This window comes from Gymnoscopelus microlampas (genome assembly GCF_963454915.1).
Source record: "Gymnoscopelus microlampas genome assembly, chromosome: 11".
Lineage (NCBI taxonomy): Eukaryota > Metazoa > Chordata > Actinopteri > Myctophiformes > Myctophidae > Gymnoscopelus > Gymnoscopelus microlampas.
This window is the reverse complement of record NC_139948.1, coordinates 28352786-28368485: the sequence shown is the minus strand read 5'-3', so window position 1 is coordinate 28368485 and position 15700 is coordinate 28352786. Positions and strand designations below refer to the sequence as shown.

General features: G+C 42.8%; 1 protein-coding gene across 1 annotated transcript in view; it reads right to left on the bottom strand.

Moving 5' to 3' along the window:
• LOC311055169 (myosin-10) overlaps window positions 1-15700 on the bottom strand; it is a 120113-nt gene that overhangs the window by 33900 nt on the left and 70513 nt on the right. Inside the window, exons 4-11 of the mRNA XM_084071261.1 lie at window positions 13036-13063; window positions 8675-8777; window positions 8208-8237; window positions 4514-4606; window positions 2010-2073; window positions 970-1068; window positions 293-436; window positions 3-98 (exon numbers count right to left, since the gene is read on the bottom strand). Coding sequence (XP_083927387.1) covers window positions 3-98; window positions 293-436; window positions 970-1068; window positions 2010-2073; window positions 4514-4606; window positions 8208-8237; window positions 8675-8777; window positions 13036-13063 — 657 coding nt within the window. The remainder of the gene's footprint in view (window positions 1-2; window positions 99-292; window positions 437-969; window positions 1069-2009; window positions 2074-4513; window positions 4607-8207; window positions 8238-8674; window positions 8778-13035; window positions 13064-15700) is intronic.

Genomic DNA, 15700 nt, shown 5'->3' with positions numbered 1-15700 from the left:
ACATGTGTTTTCAGGCATGGAGGCCTGGTCTGTGTTCCTCTCCTTCTTGAAGACAATGTTTCCAAACTGCAGCACAGCGGAGACCACCTTCAACATACCTGCCATGGCAACCAGAATAGAAAAGGTTTAGAACCAAAATAAGTCATACGCTTGCATGCTACGTCCGCAGTGTATTGTAATCAAGCAACTTCTGAGAGTGTAAATATGACCATATTAACACTCTCAGAGCTAAATGGACACAGGATTTGGCTGTGTATACTGTTTCTGAATGTGTCTGTCCGTGCCGACTCACAGACAATCTCTTCATGGGAGAAGCTCATGATGTGCATGGCGTCCATGGTCTCCTGGAAGTTGTCTTTGTCCTGCTGGCCAGGGATGGTAACGTTCCCGTTGGACAGGAACCGGTAGCTGCTAAAACCCTCCAGCAGAAGGTCAGCTGACAGAGAGGAACAACAAGAGACAGAAACATCATCCTACTACTGTTGTACATTAGAAGTGACAATTCATCCATTTACACTAGACTTAGTAATTAAGTGAGTCTGTGTGTCTGTCTGTCTGTCTGTCTGTCTGTCTGTCTGTCTGTCTGTCTGTCTGTCTGTCTGTCTGTCTGTCTGTCTGTCTGTCTGTCTGTCTGTCTGTGTGTGTGTGTGTGTGAGCGAGCAAGCGAGAAAGCAAGCAAGCAAGTGAAACAGTGAGCGAGTGAGTGAGCTACTTTATACTGTAATAGAACAGAAAAGTGACATAAATCCATGCAGGTCACTACCATTAGATCTGTAATAACAGAACAGACTATACTGTCCGTTTACTGGTGAGGGAGAGACATTAGGCAGAACAGCTCTGCGACGCCCATAGGATGTAAAATAATGAGTCCAAATTCATCTACATAATCTCTACTAGGTCATTAACAGGAAGGTTCAAAGTCTCCCCATGCCTGAAGACACCATATAGAACATGAGAGAGGACACTCACATTTCAGGTGCTCCCCAGCTCCTGCCAGCAGCTGGTAGAAGATATGGAAGGTTCTCTCATCTTTGGCCTGTCTGATGGCCCTCGACTTCTCCAGAAGGTCTGAGAGTAGGCATTAAGGTCTGACCAAGATATTGCATGATGTGGGACAAAGCAACTGCAACTACAGTACTGTAACCACTGATGCTACTGTTCTTAACCACTTGACCCTATAAGCTTGACCGGGGTCCCCCAGGGGTGTATCCTTGGCCCACTCCTTTTTTCCCCTCTACACCAAATCTCCTTGCCGGAAATAGGCGATCTAAAAGCTCACAACATGTCGCTATTTTCGCAGAATGTTTGCTTATTATGACATGCCCAGAATAGACGCTAGGGTTCAAGTGGTTAAAACACAATTACTTTTCACCATTGTACTCGTATACTGTATAAAAACACTGTAAAAAAAACATTCCTACTCAAAACTTCTACTTCGAAGGATAAAAAAAGAAAGCAGATTATTTTTGTGATCGCTGGCTGAGTTTGAGAGGGAACAAAGAATTTTGCAATTCAGTACAATCTTTCCAGAAACCTTAGCAACGACCATATTTCAGACAAGAATTCTCATGAAGTACAGAACCAATCAATCTTATTGGAAAGGGAAATAAAAACACCCAAATCGTGAGGAATCAATTCTGTACTTTTTCCTCTTACAAGCATTATAAAAGAAAGTTAATTGGCCCCCTGAAAGCAGCCTCATGGCTCTACTCTCAGGACATAAATAAACATGGACAAACACTAAGCATGACTATGAATGCGTGACTCTTTGAGTGGTCCAATCCCCCGAGTCTCAGCCTATCAGGGGAACGCAAAGTACAAAAATGCATTTTTGTGGTAAAGCGTAAAGCTCTGCAGAACCCTAGAGCCAAAACCACGGCTCTCTAAGTTCTTAAGCTCCAAACTCAACACATTCCCCATCCTTTTCACTCCTCCCACCCGTCCTCATTTTTTGGAAACAATCCTTTCTGTCTATCAGCTCCCGCGGGCTGTCCTGCTATCGAGGATACAGGTCTCGATGTTGGCCCCGACGATGTAGCCGGTCACGTCAAAGTTGATTCTAATGAACTTCCCCTGTAGACAACAATGAAAAGGACATGTCATGGGAGAGGATAGCAACTTCAAGGCAATTATTTACTTTTTCTTCCGGTCATACTGAGATCTAAAGTCTGCCGTATGTGAAATTTTACAGGTGGACTAAAATGTCATACTACAGCGAGTATGTCCACGTTTGAGTCTATCTGTCACCTATCTGTTTATTCTCAAGACATGCCTGTGAACTTTGGAAAAAAAGCTTTTCCCCCCCTGATTGATCAAACAGAAGTACTGTATTCAGGGAAATGCCTATATTAAGAAGTTGCCCACATGAGGTTACGGGTCAGAAAGTATCCCAGGCATGCATGTGGTTTCCTGTGTGTGTGCGTGTGTGCGCGTGTGTGCGTGTGCGTGTGCGTGTGCGTGTGCGTGTGTGTGTGTGTGTGTGTGTGTGACGTGTGTGTGTTGTATTCTAATACACTGGTCTTCTTTATTTTATTCTTCAGTGACACAATGATTTATGATACATACAGTATGACCAGTGGTGGACAGTAACCCTAACCCTAAGTACATTTACTTGAGTAATGTGCTTAAGTACATTTAATTGAGTACTGTGCTTAAGTAAATTTACTTGAGTACTGTGCTTAAGTACATTGACTTGAGTACTGTGCTTAAGTATATTTATTGAGTACTGTACTTGAGTGCATTTTAGATAGCAAATAGCAGATCTGCAAGCTCACAATGCTTTGCGATAGACCTGCTATTATAGACCTGCTATTATCACTCTTACTGATATTTTTGGAAAATGTCTAAATTGTAATACAGCAATGCATTGATTAAAAAGAAAATGTACATTGTAAAAAAGTTTAAAGCATTTACATTTTGTAAAAGCAAGTACTCCAGTACTTTAACTCAAGTACAAATTTGACTGAGCAACTTTCACTTAGTTGTTGAGTAATATTTTACAGGTGTATCTATTCTTTGACTCAAGTACCGGGGTTGAGTACTTTGTCCACCACTGCAAACAATCATAGCAAACAATGACAACCTAAACCCTTAAAATAAAAAAGAGAATCACATAGATTCTTCTATAACTCCTCACTGGCCAAACATAAGAGAAACAGTTCAAGCTATCACAGTACTAGAAGAAAAGGCTTGGATGACATTTGAAACAAATACCCTTTGGGGCACGTATCCACGAGTACAAAAGACTTTGGAAATAATCCACTGGTTTAAGAAAAAGTGTCAAATTTAAAGAAAAGGAACCTGACAATTGAAGAAATAAAAGACCTATCCTTTTTTGCTGATACAAATATATTAAAAACATGTATTAAATCAGCATGGCAGGAAATGACTGGTATGAAAATCAAGACAATTTGAAGGCAATGGAATAGGCTCAAGGGAAACAGAAAGGTTTTGTGAGCGGGTGCACATTTTTCTTTCTTTGTGCATATCCTGTTGCAGTTTTGAATTGATTTTGCAGTCTGTTTTTGCCATGCTGGTTTAATAAAGACTTTTATATATATATATATGTTTTTTTCTTTTTTACTGTCGGGTGGAAACCTTGTATGTCCAAAACCGTTCCTTTTTATTATTATTTTTAAACATTTTGTGTAACATTCTTGTATGATGAAGTATGGCATTGATTTACAAAAAAACATTGAAAAGGTGAAATATGGAGATACAAGGTTTCTGCAACTATATGTTTTTGCAAATCAAACTAACATAATGTTCATTTAAATGTAATCATTTAATTTAGTGTTAATTTACTTTCAGGCATACTGATTGTCATTTCAGTTTAGTTGGCCAGTGGAAACATAAACTAGTACATGACAGAACACATAATAAATAGCCAGTAGGCATTAGCACTATGCACGCTGCACAATGTTTTATCATTCTAAGTCACATAAAGAATCGCAAACCTATAATATCAGCTTATCATCCCTGATTAAAATGCTGGATCACAATGAGCAGTGGTATAGTAGTGGTAGTGGTATAGTACAACCAGTAGCACAAGTATCAAAACAGTTACTAGTCGCTGCCACTTGGGGCTGCCATTGTACATAATGAGTAAAAACTCTCCAGTGCAGCCTCAAGTAACACTGTAATAGTTAATAATTTTTTTGCAATTCCACCTTTTGGGTCCTGTTCGACAAATCGAGAAACCTTTGATCCCTGCCTCTGGCCTGTTGCATACACAGACAGCCATAGATTAGATACAGTGCAGGGAAAAAGTAAGGGCATCTTCTCTGCAGTGTTTAAAATCTGAGAGGCAATAGCGTCAAAAGGTGGTTCAAGTTTGTATTGTGTCATCATCAATGTACTTGTCTGTATACACGTCTTGTAAAGGTCAAGGAAATGTAATTTACACTGTTACTTGGTTTGAAGTGGAGGGGAACGGGAGCCCCTACTCAGCATTATCTCTGCCTATGTAAACCAAGACAAGACCATAATCATTTAAACAGAAGAGTAAACTCACAAAGCGAGACGAGTTGTCATTTTTCACCGTTTTGGCATTGCCAAAGGACTCAAGGATAGGATTGGCTTGTAGGAGCTGGCGTTCCAACTCACCCTGTGGAGGGAGACAGACAGAGCTAAGATATCAAAACAGTTATTATACCAACTACTTATGACGGATCTGTCCATCCTTGCCAAAACATACACAATCTGACAAGTTGAAAGCATTCTCCACAATGGACAGAGACAATCGTGGCCAAGACACTGAACCAATCATGCAGGTGGAGAATGGTTAATCATGGTTCTGTTCATTTACATTGTACACTTGAAGCACAGAATAATGTCTTTTTTGCTTTGTTTTTTGAAACGTTTGACAAGTTGCAAGTTTGTGAAGCCACTAATGAGGCACAGCAAAGGGGTTTCAACACATCCCGGTTTGTGCTGTTGTAAGTGGGACGTTTGCAGGTGATGAGCGAGAGGCTCTTCCCCTAGCCTACACATTCCTGTGGTGGAGATGATACACCCTACACTTCCGGAAAACAAAAAAACCTGCCACTGTGACAAGGGTGGTAGCTGCTTCCCAAAATTTCAAACCCTGTCGAGTGGTCGGGAAATTCCAGTGGGCCTGTGCAACTTCCCACCCCTCTACACACACACACACACACACACACACACACACACACACACATAATCTCTTTCCAGGGCACAGGGCTGGGCTGGCAGGGTACCAACGGTACAGAAATAGCCCCTGGTGTTGCTGCCACCACCCACGACACTGCAGAACTCCACCCTGGTTTGACTCCAGGATTGTCCACTGGGGCCTGGGCTCTGTGGGCCCCCAGGGAGACAGAACACTTCTCTACTCTCTGATTTCTGGCTGGCTGGCTGGCTGGCTGGATCCATGGATGGATGGATGAGGCTCTGGGGTAGTCAGTGCCTGGCCAGCACCACAGAAATATGGGACAGCCTCAGTCCTACATAGCCTACACTGCAAAAACCTGAGTGTACAAATTGACCCAAATAGGGTCCATATGGGTCAATTTATACAATCGGAGTTAAATATATATATAGCATTATTGTAACGGTGTTAAGCGGCAAGGGTGTAAAGCCATGTTAGCTGCTCCAGCAGTTTCAATCACTGAGGCTTTATACTGTAGATGGCCAGCCATACCAGATCACACTGAAGTGAATATGATTACATTTATTTTGTCTGGAGAGAAGTATTGTTGGTTAAACATCCATGCATTTTGTCGGTTATACAGTATATATGGGATTGGAAAAAAGGGTGGGAAATTCACACCCAACCACCAGCTAAAAAGCAGTAAGTTTGGCTGGGGATACTAACTGGTGCTTGACATAGCCATCATTCAGCAAACCTAGCTCTACCTCCCAAATCAAGGTGCTTACAGTAATAGTAACAGAGTCAGCGATTGCCAACATAAATGTTATTCCCATGCTCTTTCTGCACAGGTGATGAGGTGAGCTTCATCATTATAATGTCCATAATTGTCCTGTCTGTCTGGGTGGATGAACGAGAGACCTTCAGTTAAACCCATATCCCCTGGGAGAGAATGAGACGTGGCCTGGGAACAATCTCTCCACGACTCGTTTATCTTCCTCAACGTATCTTGTACTGTAGGTCCCTCTCTGTCATAACATCTCATCTCTCCCTCTAGGCAAATAATGCAGAATGTAATACACAGATCTGGGTATCCTGTGGGATAAACATACATTCCTGTCTGTGTTTTGTCCCCATGAGACACATAACCCTCCCTGCACAGGGGCTCCAGACCATAGACTGTGCTCCAGACTAATGAATGTCCGGGCTCCGCTCATCTGCTTTACTTCTTTGCCTTAGCCACTAGTTTTCCCTCTCTTGCCCTCTCCTCCCCTCCCCGGCCCTACCTCCTCTCCTCCATATCGATATACCTATATATCTCTCTCACTCCACATTCAGGCATTTCTCTGTCCGATATGCACAGACATTCTAACTGAACTCTGTGTAGAAATTGGTCCATGTTTGATAGCAGAACCTCTACACAGTAGAATAGTCAAACTAAGCAAAATACCAATGAGCCAACCTACCGTTGTTTAATCTATCTATCTGCACAGTAAAATCCTCAGTGTGCTTCTATAAAGCATCCGTTTTAACCATAGTGTCTCACAACACATCACAATGTGATGCGTTGTGAGCATTTGTCCCTTTGTTATAGAGGGAGAAAAGTAGGAGGCCTAGTATAGAGCCCTGGGAAACCTCGGTCAATGTAGTATACTGTATAGGGTTTAAGTGGCTAAAGGACACAGACACATTGGGCACAGGTTTAGGAGGAGGAGAGAAAAATTGCTGTCAGATAAATCAAGCAGAAAACCGGGAAGACCCGAAAATATCAGGACTTTATTCCTTAGAACCCCCAGCAGCAGAAGGCTGAGCAGGGAATAACTCCTATGAAGCTGACCTTCATAGTCGTGTAGTGGAGAAGTCATGTGTTATTGATGGTCATCTGTAATTCTCATACTCACTATGGATTCAATTCTCAGAAACCAGGTGAGGACAGGCTGGCTAAGTCTCTAAAGAAACCCCATACTGTACATGCATACATCATCCCCACTCCCCAGTGTCATGTTATTGCCTTGCCACACACAGATTGAAGGACAAGGAATTGCTCCTTATTAGTAGTAATAATGTCCGAGGGGGACACATCAGAAAGGGTTCCTAAAACTACAGCATGCAAGTGGTTATCTCTCACCACCACACGAATGGAAAGCATGCACAGATGAAGAGCTTGTTAAACTGCCACAGATTTGATTTCAATTTAGCTGGATAATGTAATGAGCCTGCAGAAAGTTATAGTTGTTATATAAGTACAGCATCAGCCCTTTTCAATTAGATTTAATTTTTGCCTCCGTAAAAGAAAACGACTACAGCTGGGGAGAGATGTTCTGTACCGCTATGGTTTGATGGGTTTTCACACTGATTTCACAGTCCCTCCTCTCCCCCAAACAATGGGTGTATTCTCAGGTGATGGAGGCTGTAGACAGGCAACCACATGCAGCCCATGCGTGGTCAGTAATGTAACTCTGAGTCTCTCAAGAGTTACAAATGGATATACAGTATTTCACTGATACTGTACTTTAATTAATACCACTTGTTGTTACTTGTTGATAATGAATAAGAAACGCTGTTGTGTTTAATGACTATTACTGTATGTTTGTAGTTGTATCTGATGGTTTTTACATTGTTGACAATTCCCTGCTCTTTTATCAATAAGCCTGAACCAACTCAATAAGTCAATACCAAATAAGTGGACAAAAATGCCATTGTAAGAATAAACAAACCCCTCATTAAAATAGCAAAGATTGTTTTTTAGAAGCATCATTATGGTTGCAGTGTAGAATTACAATGGGTGGGTCATGCAAGAACACGCGCGCGCACGCACGCACGCACGCACGCACGCACGCACGCACGCACGCACACACACACACACACACACACACACACACACACACACACACACACACACACACACACACACACACACACACACACACACACACACACACAAATGCATGCACGCATGCACACACACACACACACACACACACACACACACACACACACACACACACACACACACACACACACACACACACACACACACACGTACAAACACAACAGAAACATGGTGAACATTGATGTTGTTTGGAGAAACACTTGCCTGTAGCTTGAATGCTTTTGGAGATTCGGGCTGTTTGTTATGGATAAACAAATGCAAGTGTTAGAACTTGAAGCGCTTGTGTCAGACACAAGCAACAAGCAGTCCAATAGCTAACATTAGTCTAACGTTAGCCTGCTAGCATAATGCCATCATAGAATGGGCAACATGTGACTTTGGAAGAGAGCAGTGATTGTGTTATATTAACACTGATTACAAAAGTTTGGTATGGCCTTAGTTCTGCTGGATCATACAAGTATTTGTTTACAACAGGCCTTTAATAACTAAATATGAACATTAAGATAATGTGAAATCACTTGGAGGGAAACAGATACAGGTCCAAGGAATCAACTTCATAAATTGTCAAACGGGAGAAGAAACAGAACGTATAAGGTGTTTTTCTTTTCAATAAATAAATCTGTGGTTGAAGAAAGGAGAAGAGAGGAGAGTGTTACAGAGGGAGTGCTCACAGGAATGTTGTGGTCTTTGCGTCCTTTGTGAGAGGAGGCGACGTGGGCCAGGTACTGGATGACCTTTTTGGTGTTCTCTGTCTTGCCAGCTCCTGATTCACCTCTGAAAGGATAGAGAGACAGTAATGACACAAACACTGAGTGTGTCACTGAGTGTGTCACTGAGTGAGTGAGTGAGTGAGTGAGTGAGTGAGTGAGTGAGTGAGTGAGTGAGTGAGTGAGTGAAAATGCCAAAACAATCTAAACTACTAAACCATTCAAGTGAAAGGCGATGGGCCATGTGTATCAACAACTACGTTGTTTTGTGTTGATCATTTGTGTGTGTGTTTGCTATGTTTCTGTGTTTGAATGACTGAGAGAGCATGTCTAGGTTGTCTAAGTCATTTGTGTGTGAGTGTGAGTGTGTCTGTGAATGACTGAGGGAGCAAGTGACAAAAGTGAGAGTCAGAGAGCTGTAGAGAGGGAGGGAGTGAAAACAAACAAGTCCTCTACACTACTCCCAACACAGCATCATACAATCATATCAGTTCTGCTTTGCTCATCATTTCCAGGGAATAATTACACAAATCAACATCTACAATCATAAATCACCAGCCTTCAGTCAGTTGCCAGGCGCAGCCAGCATTTCAGGAATTGAACACCCACAATGTTTGCAACGCACAAGCACAGCAAAACTACTATAATAAAAACTGTGAAAGCCCTAACCAAAATAGCTTTTAGACAAACCATCATGTCATCAGGTCAGTTTCAGAGTGTTTTACGGAACCTCTGGGGAACAATGGACAAAGACGGAAAACCAGGGGAGGCAAGCAAGCAAGCTAGTTAGAGAAAGTTAGGATCAGCCTATTTGCTGTTGTTTGTTTTCTCCATCCATCTATTTGTCCGTCAAGGCTTTTTTAACTGCAGGGCCCTGTGGTTTGCTGGGCATGTCTCCAGGGTTTCCAGACTCTGCTTTTGGATCAGCTCTAATGATAGTTCTGTTCAGGCAGGGCTGTCCGCATGTCCCACAGTCAGGTCCCAGAACCCAGAAGCCAGCAGCCTGGCGGCTTGGGATACAGAGCCATCCAGCGACACACACAGACGCATACCAGTGGCTTTAGACTAGCTGGCTATTAGCACCACTGCACATATTGCAAGGCTGTTTTAGGTCCGGCTCTAGCACTCTATGGGACTGTTGAGGAACACTGGACCTGGGTCTGTGTAGTATAGTAGGTCATTTCTGTTAGTTGACAACTTCGCTTATTCTAGTGTAGCTTTGATGTCTTCATAATGTAGCTTAGTACAAGCATGGAGAATAGAACATTGGAACAAGTCTCGTACTTCTATCTAGTAATTCTTATATAGGGCAGTAGTTCTAAAACAATTTCATGTCAAGGACCCGCAAATGTATGTTGTATTATTTGGCCACATTTCTTTTTTTTAAGTAGCAGATCTACAAGCTAAAACGTGTCGCATCTTGATGGGTTGAAAGCTTGTAGATCAGCTAATTTCAAATAGCTGATGTACTGTAGTGTGCTAGGGTTAAAGTGATTGAACTCATGTTGATGGTATATTAACAAATTTAGCTGGGGACCCCCTGGAACCCCCTCAAGGACCCCCTGAGAACCACTGCTCTAGACAACATGACCTTCAACTCCTACTCAGTGTTTCCTTCTGGGGTCCTGTCATTTTCTCATCCCTCTAGCTAGTTCTAGTATCTCACTATGTATGTGTGTATCTTGTATCAGTGTCCACTTTGTGGTTTTTGACTCTCTACTGAGAGATTCTACAGGTTTGCCGTCTAGCACGCCACTCCCTGTTCTTTTCTCAGCCAAGACCTTTACGTGACACCCTTAGATGCTGTTTGACTGTCTGCCTGAATGGACAGCAGCTAAGCAACCAACCGGAGATCTTCCTGATTCTGTCTTACCACAATATACCAAAAGACTGAAAGGAAGCGTTCTTATCAGAGTGATAAGAACGCTGCTCATGTTGGCTCCTCCTACACCACTGTTTCTAAAACGTTTTCAGGTCAAGGACCCCCAAATTGATATGTACGGTATTTGGCCGAGGACGCCCATCTGTAAATGTTTTGTGCCAGGTGCCCCCAGAGCGCGCGGCACAAAGTGACGGTGATTGCTGGGGACCCCCTGGAACCCCCTCAAGGATCCCTGGGGGTCCCCGGACCCCACTTTGAGAACCACTAAGACAACATGACCTTCAACACCTACTCAGTAACAACAAAATATGTGGTAATGTGGCACCCCTGCAAACCAACAGGGGGCGTAGTTTTCTGAAGATTTCTGAAATGTGTGGAAGATTATGCAACACCTCTATTCACTGGTTACAGCAAACTTCAGTTCAGACAGGCTCAGAAAGCGAGTACTACTTAATTACTCACTGCCATGGAGGACTTTAGGCATGGCACCAAACCACACTCATAACTCCCACAGCACTGGTTCAAGTCGCCGCAAAGCCTGACTTCCACAAGAAGCTTTTTGAAACAAGTCTTTAAGTGCCACTCGGCAGGATGAGAGGAGCCTGCCAAGCGAGTCAGAGTAAGGAGAAACATGAAGGCTAGAAAGAGCAGAAATAACAGGCTGTCTCAGGATTAAGGGTGGCTCACTGTGGCAAAACAACCTCAAACAAGCTAATCTGAGACAGTTCAAATGAGGATGATTGTAGAGATGTTTAATCTGAATAAAGTGAGCTCAACACACTTCTTGTTCAGTATCAGGTGCATTTGAAAGGAAAGAGAAATCAAGGACGAGAGTAGATCTAGGCTGTAAAGCCCTATATATACTTGGAACCTAATCGAAAAGCCCACAATGCCGGGGGGAAACGTTGATCGGCTAGATTGGCTTTGTCCGGCATGCGACTCCACCGTACAAAGAAGTATAAATCCATACCCGCTAATACCTCTATGAAGATAGAACCTGTATGTCTTCCTCTAAATACAGGTTCATTTTCCAGTCTATGTAGCAGCTACTGTACATCATCTGAATCACCTTAAAGAGAACAGAGCAGCTATCTGTTCCAGCAGTGATGGCCTCCACGGAGGAGAAGAGAAGAAAAGAGAAGAGAAGAGAAGAGAAGAGAAGAGAAGAGAAGAGAAGAGAAGAGAAGAGAAGAGAAGAGAAGAGAAGAGAAGAGAAGAGAAGAGAAGAGAAGAGAAGAGAAGAGAACTTTGGTCATAGCCACTTGGAAAGGGATTTGAAAAATCAAACTCACACATCTTGAGATCCAGAGATAATGTGTACCGATTTGTGTGAGTTTTGGTCTATGGTAGAAAATGTAATCTGGCACAAACAGGGCCTATAAGTTACGTAATGAATGATCCAAGGAAATGGAATCCAGGGAAAAAAGAGGTTGATTGTACGACCTATGGTTCCTGCAAACTTTGGAAGGCAATCTTAGGATCAGGATGGAATATGAAGAATCAGATAAATTCGTCTTGATCACATGACTATAGAGATACTGTGTAGTGATTTGCGTGATGTTTGGACAAAATCTGTAGGAGTAATATAAAAAAAATGTTTAGCAAAAATCTGCCTCCTGGTGGCGCTATATCAAAAATTTGGGGCAGAGGTTTTTACTTGGCCTCCAGGCATGCAAAGTTGCATGCGAGCGGTCCAATCGTGAATTTCTATAGTATACCCTTCTATGTTAGACGTTAGTGTGTGTGTGTGTGTGTGTGTGTGTGTGTGTGTGTGTGTGTGTGTGTGTGTGTGTGTGTGTGTGTGTGTGTGTGTGTGTGTGTGTGTGTGTGTGTGTGTGTGTGTGTCCACTTGAGTGATTGCATGGAGAGTAGTCTCGCGTAGCCAGACCCCACAGAAAATGAAACCTCTGTTTCTGATATTGTCTGTGGGGTCTGGCCGGAGGATAATGGAAGACTAGTGCGCAGGGAAATACCGGTTTCATGTCTGCCTTCAGCGCATCACTTCCGGTTGGTGCGACTACATTTTCATTCCCACTATAACAATATTTCTACACGGAACACTAACACCACTTCTCCCAGAGAACATGGATGGTTTTGGTTATAAGCCCACTTGTTTCTATGATGAAAGAGTAATTTAAAATGTGAATATCTTTCCGTGGTTTTGTCCGCTCCGAGGACGCTATTGTTAAATTAGTTTCGGCTAGTTTCGAGGGGGGAAGGGTGGATGAACATGTGAATCCCGCCCACTACATTTGATTGGGTAAAGCGCGGCCCGCTTCCTGATCTGAAGGCACGCCCACTTGTAGCCAATGCGCACACGTTATGACGAACCGCTCCGACAGATTCCACCGCAGGTCAGAATCTGTTCTTGAGAGATTACATGTGGAGAGTAATAAAGACGATGAGTGAAAGTGTGCATGTGTGTCCACAGTAAAGTACTCACGTGCAAAGAATTGATTGGTCCTCACGATCTGTGGAGAGAAATCAGGAACAAAGAGTCAGTCATTTCTCATTTTGTCGTCTTTATCACAAGGACAATATTTACAAATTTGCAGCTGCTGCACTATCTAATACATGCCATCAATGCATGCATTTCCACATAACTTTAATCACTGTTTTTGCTGCTTCAGGGCACAAACAACCAGACAAACACCAGAACAAATTTAACTCAATGTAGGCTGAAATTTCAACTAGTAACATTTAAAAAAAGACCCAATTTCATATAAAAGCTGCCGAATACAGCAAGATATGCTGGTATAATTATTTCAGTCTACTACTACTACCTTGAAGAGGCATGCAGTATGATGGACACACAAACACACAAGCTGGCTGAGAGTCTGACTATACTCTATATACCTTTCATCCCAGAGGAATTTAGGCCCTGGTCCAGCCAACCAGATTAGTTATGCCCACTGAGGTGACGTGACATTTGACCTCTCAGCATCTTGCTGTGAACTACATATAACTACAAAGACCATCATCCACAGGGAACTGACCTGCTTATCAGTCAACAGAAACTCTGGGCTACTTTCCTGTAACACTCTATTGCAACCACAGCATCCCAAAATAGCACACAGGAAAATAATGGGGTTATACAGGTCATAACAGTGTGCATAGAAATGTGTGTGTGTGTGTGTGTGTGTGTGTGTGTGTGTGTGTGTGTGTGTGTGTGTGTGTGTGTGTGTGTGTGTGTGTGTGTGTGTGTGTGTGTGTGTGTGTGTGTGTGTGTGTGTGTGTGTGCGCGCGCGTGAGTGTGTCTGCGGCGTGTGTGCGTTTCCACAATATTTCACTATGTTAGCTTAGGTCAAATAGAACAAAATGATCCATAATGATCACTTCTGTATAACATAGTGTAACTCATTATCCTTCAAGTCTCCTCCCTACAAAGTAAATGCTTTTCTTATTTTTCTACTGTAAAAAGGTGTGTGTGTGTGTGTGTGTGTGTGTGTGTGTGTGTGTGTGTGTGTGTGTGTGTGTGTGTGTGTGTGTGTGTGTGTGTGTGTGTGTGTGTGTGTGTGCGTGCGTGCGTGCGTGCGTGCGTGCGTGCGTGCGTGCGTGCGTGCGAATTAATCACTTCATTTATCTTTCTCCAACCACACTATCCAAATGCAAGACTGTTACGTGGGGTGAAAGACACTTGAGTCAACTCTTCTGTACATTGGCTCTAACAGAACACTTGATGTTTTATGATGGATGGATACAGCCAGGCCTATCAAATGGGCCATTAGTCAATGTCAGATGGAGCAATCTGATGAAAAAGCCCTGCAGTAGTGAAGGTTCTAGCCCATGCCATACACTGTTAGTGGTTTAAAATTAGCTTGCACTGAAACTGTACTCTGTCTGCAGGCCTGTCAGAGCAGTAGTTCAGGCTGGCACAGAAGTCGAATCACCCATGCTCATTCATCCACCCTCCAATCACAAACACCCACAATCTAATAGTTCAACTACGCAGTCGAACGAGTCCCACGCTTATTCACCATCCAATCACATACTCCCCCCATCTTAAAGCTGCAATCTGTAATGTTCATATCATATCTTACTTGGGATCCGAAGCTAGGTCCCCCACAAGAGCGCTGAAATGTCTGCTGTTGAACTTGAGCTATACTGGAGAGCTTGTTTCATGTAATGTACAGACCGACTCCTGCAAGCTCAGAGTATCTCTCGCTACATCTATTGCCAGCTCATCTGTGAGCTGGCAAACTCCTGTCTGTGTCATGTTTGCACAGATTTGTTCTGGAGCTATACGGGAGCAGAGCCCCACCACCAAATACAATGCAATATCATTGCAATAAATGTATATTTCTTTCTTGATGAGAATGTCCTGAATGAACAATGGCTTAGAAATGTTTATGTGTTGGTGGTTCAGTGTACTGTATCTGAACATTCAAAGCACAGTTTTAGCTGTGACAGAACATTCCACAACCATTTCAATGTATGCCATGTGAAATATGAACTATGACATCACCTTTAGTGCATAGGTGACATAGCTGACATAACACACTGTCACAAGTGTCAACAACAAGGGAGAGAGCGGTCTAGAACATTAGAGGTGAGTTGAGGGGGCTATTAGCCCGGAATCCAGACTGATTGCAACGTTCAGCGTTTCTTTTGCGAATCAGTCTGGATTCCAGGCTAGGGGGCTATGGCTCTGTGACAAAATATTTGAGCACATGACTCTGCTGCCTGGGAATAGGTTCTGTTCATTGTGCTGAGGTGGAAACGTTTTGTCACACTCACAGATAAAGCCACTGACAGTACAACATTACAATGGATCACTGTTGCTACAACAGTATTTGTTTTTATATAAGATTTCATTGAGAAAATATTTTATCGCTAGATTTTGGCATGAGTCTCTGAAACCCAGTTGGGGTCAACAGTATAAGCAAGAAGCAACTGATACTGTAGTAGAAGTCGGAATAAAATGTATTTACATTTTCTGTAGTATTTTAATGCTCATTCATACAATACACAAATCACTGCACATGTAGAAGTGTACTGTACATGCAATATTGATCCTGGTCATGCAGTCAGTAGTACTGATTGTGAAGACAGAAGATGTCTAGTGACATCACAACTGTACTATTTGCAGAGCAAATCTCTCTAGCGTC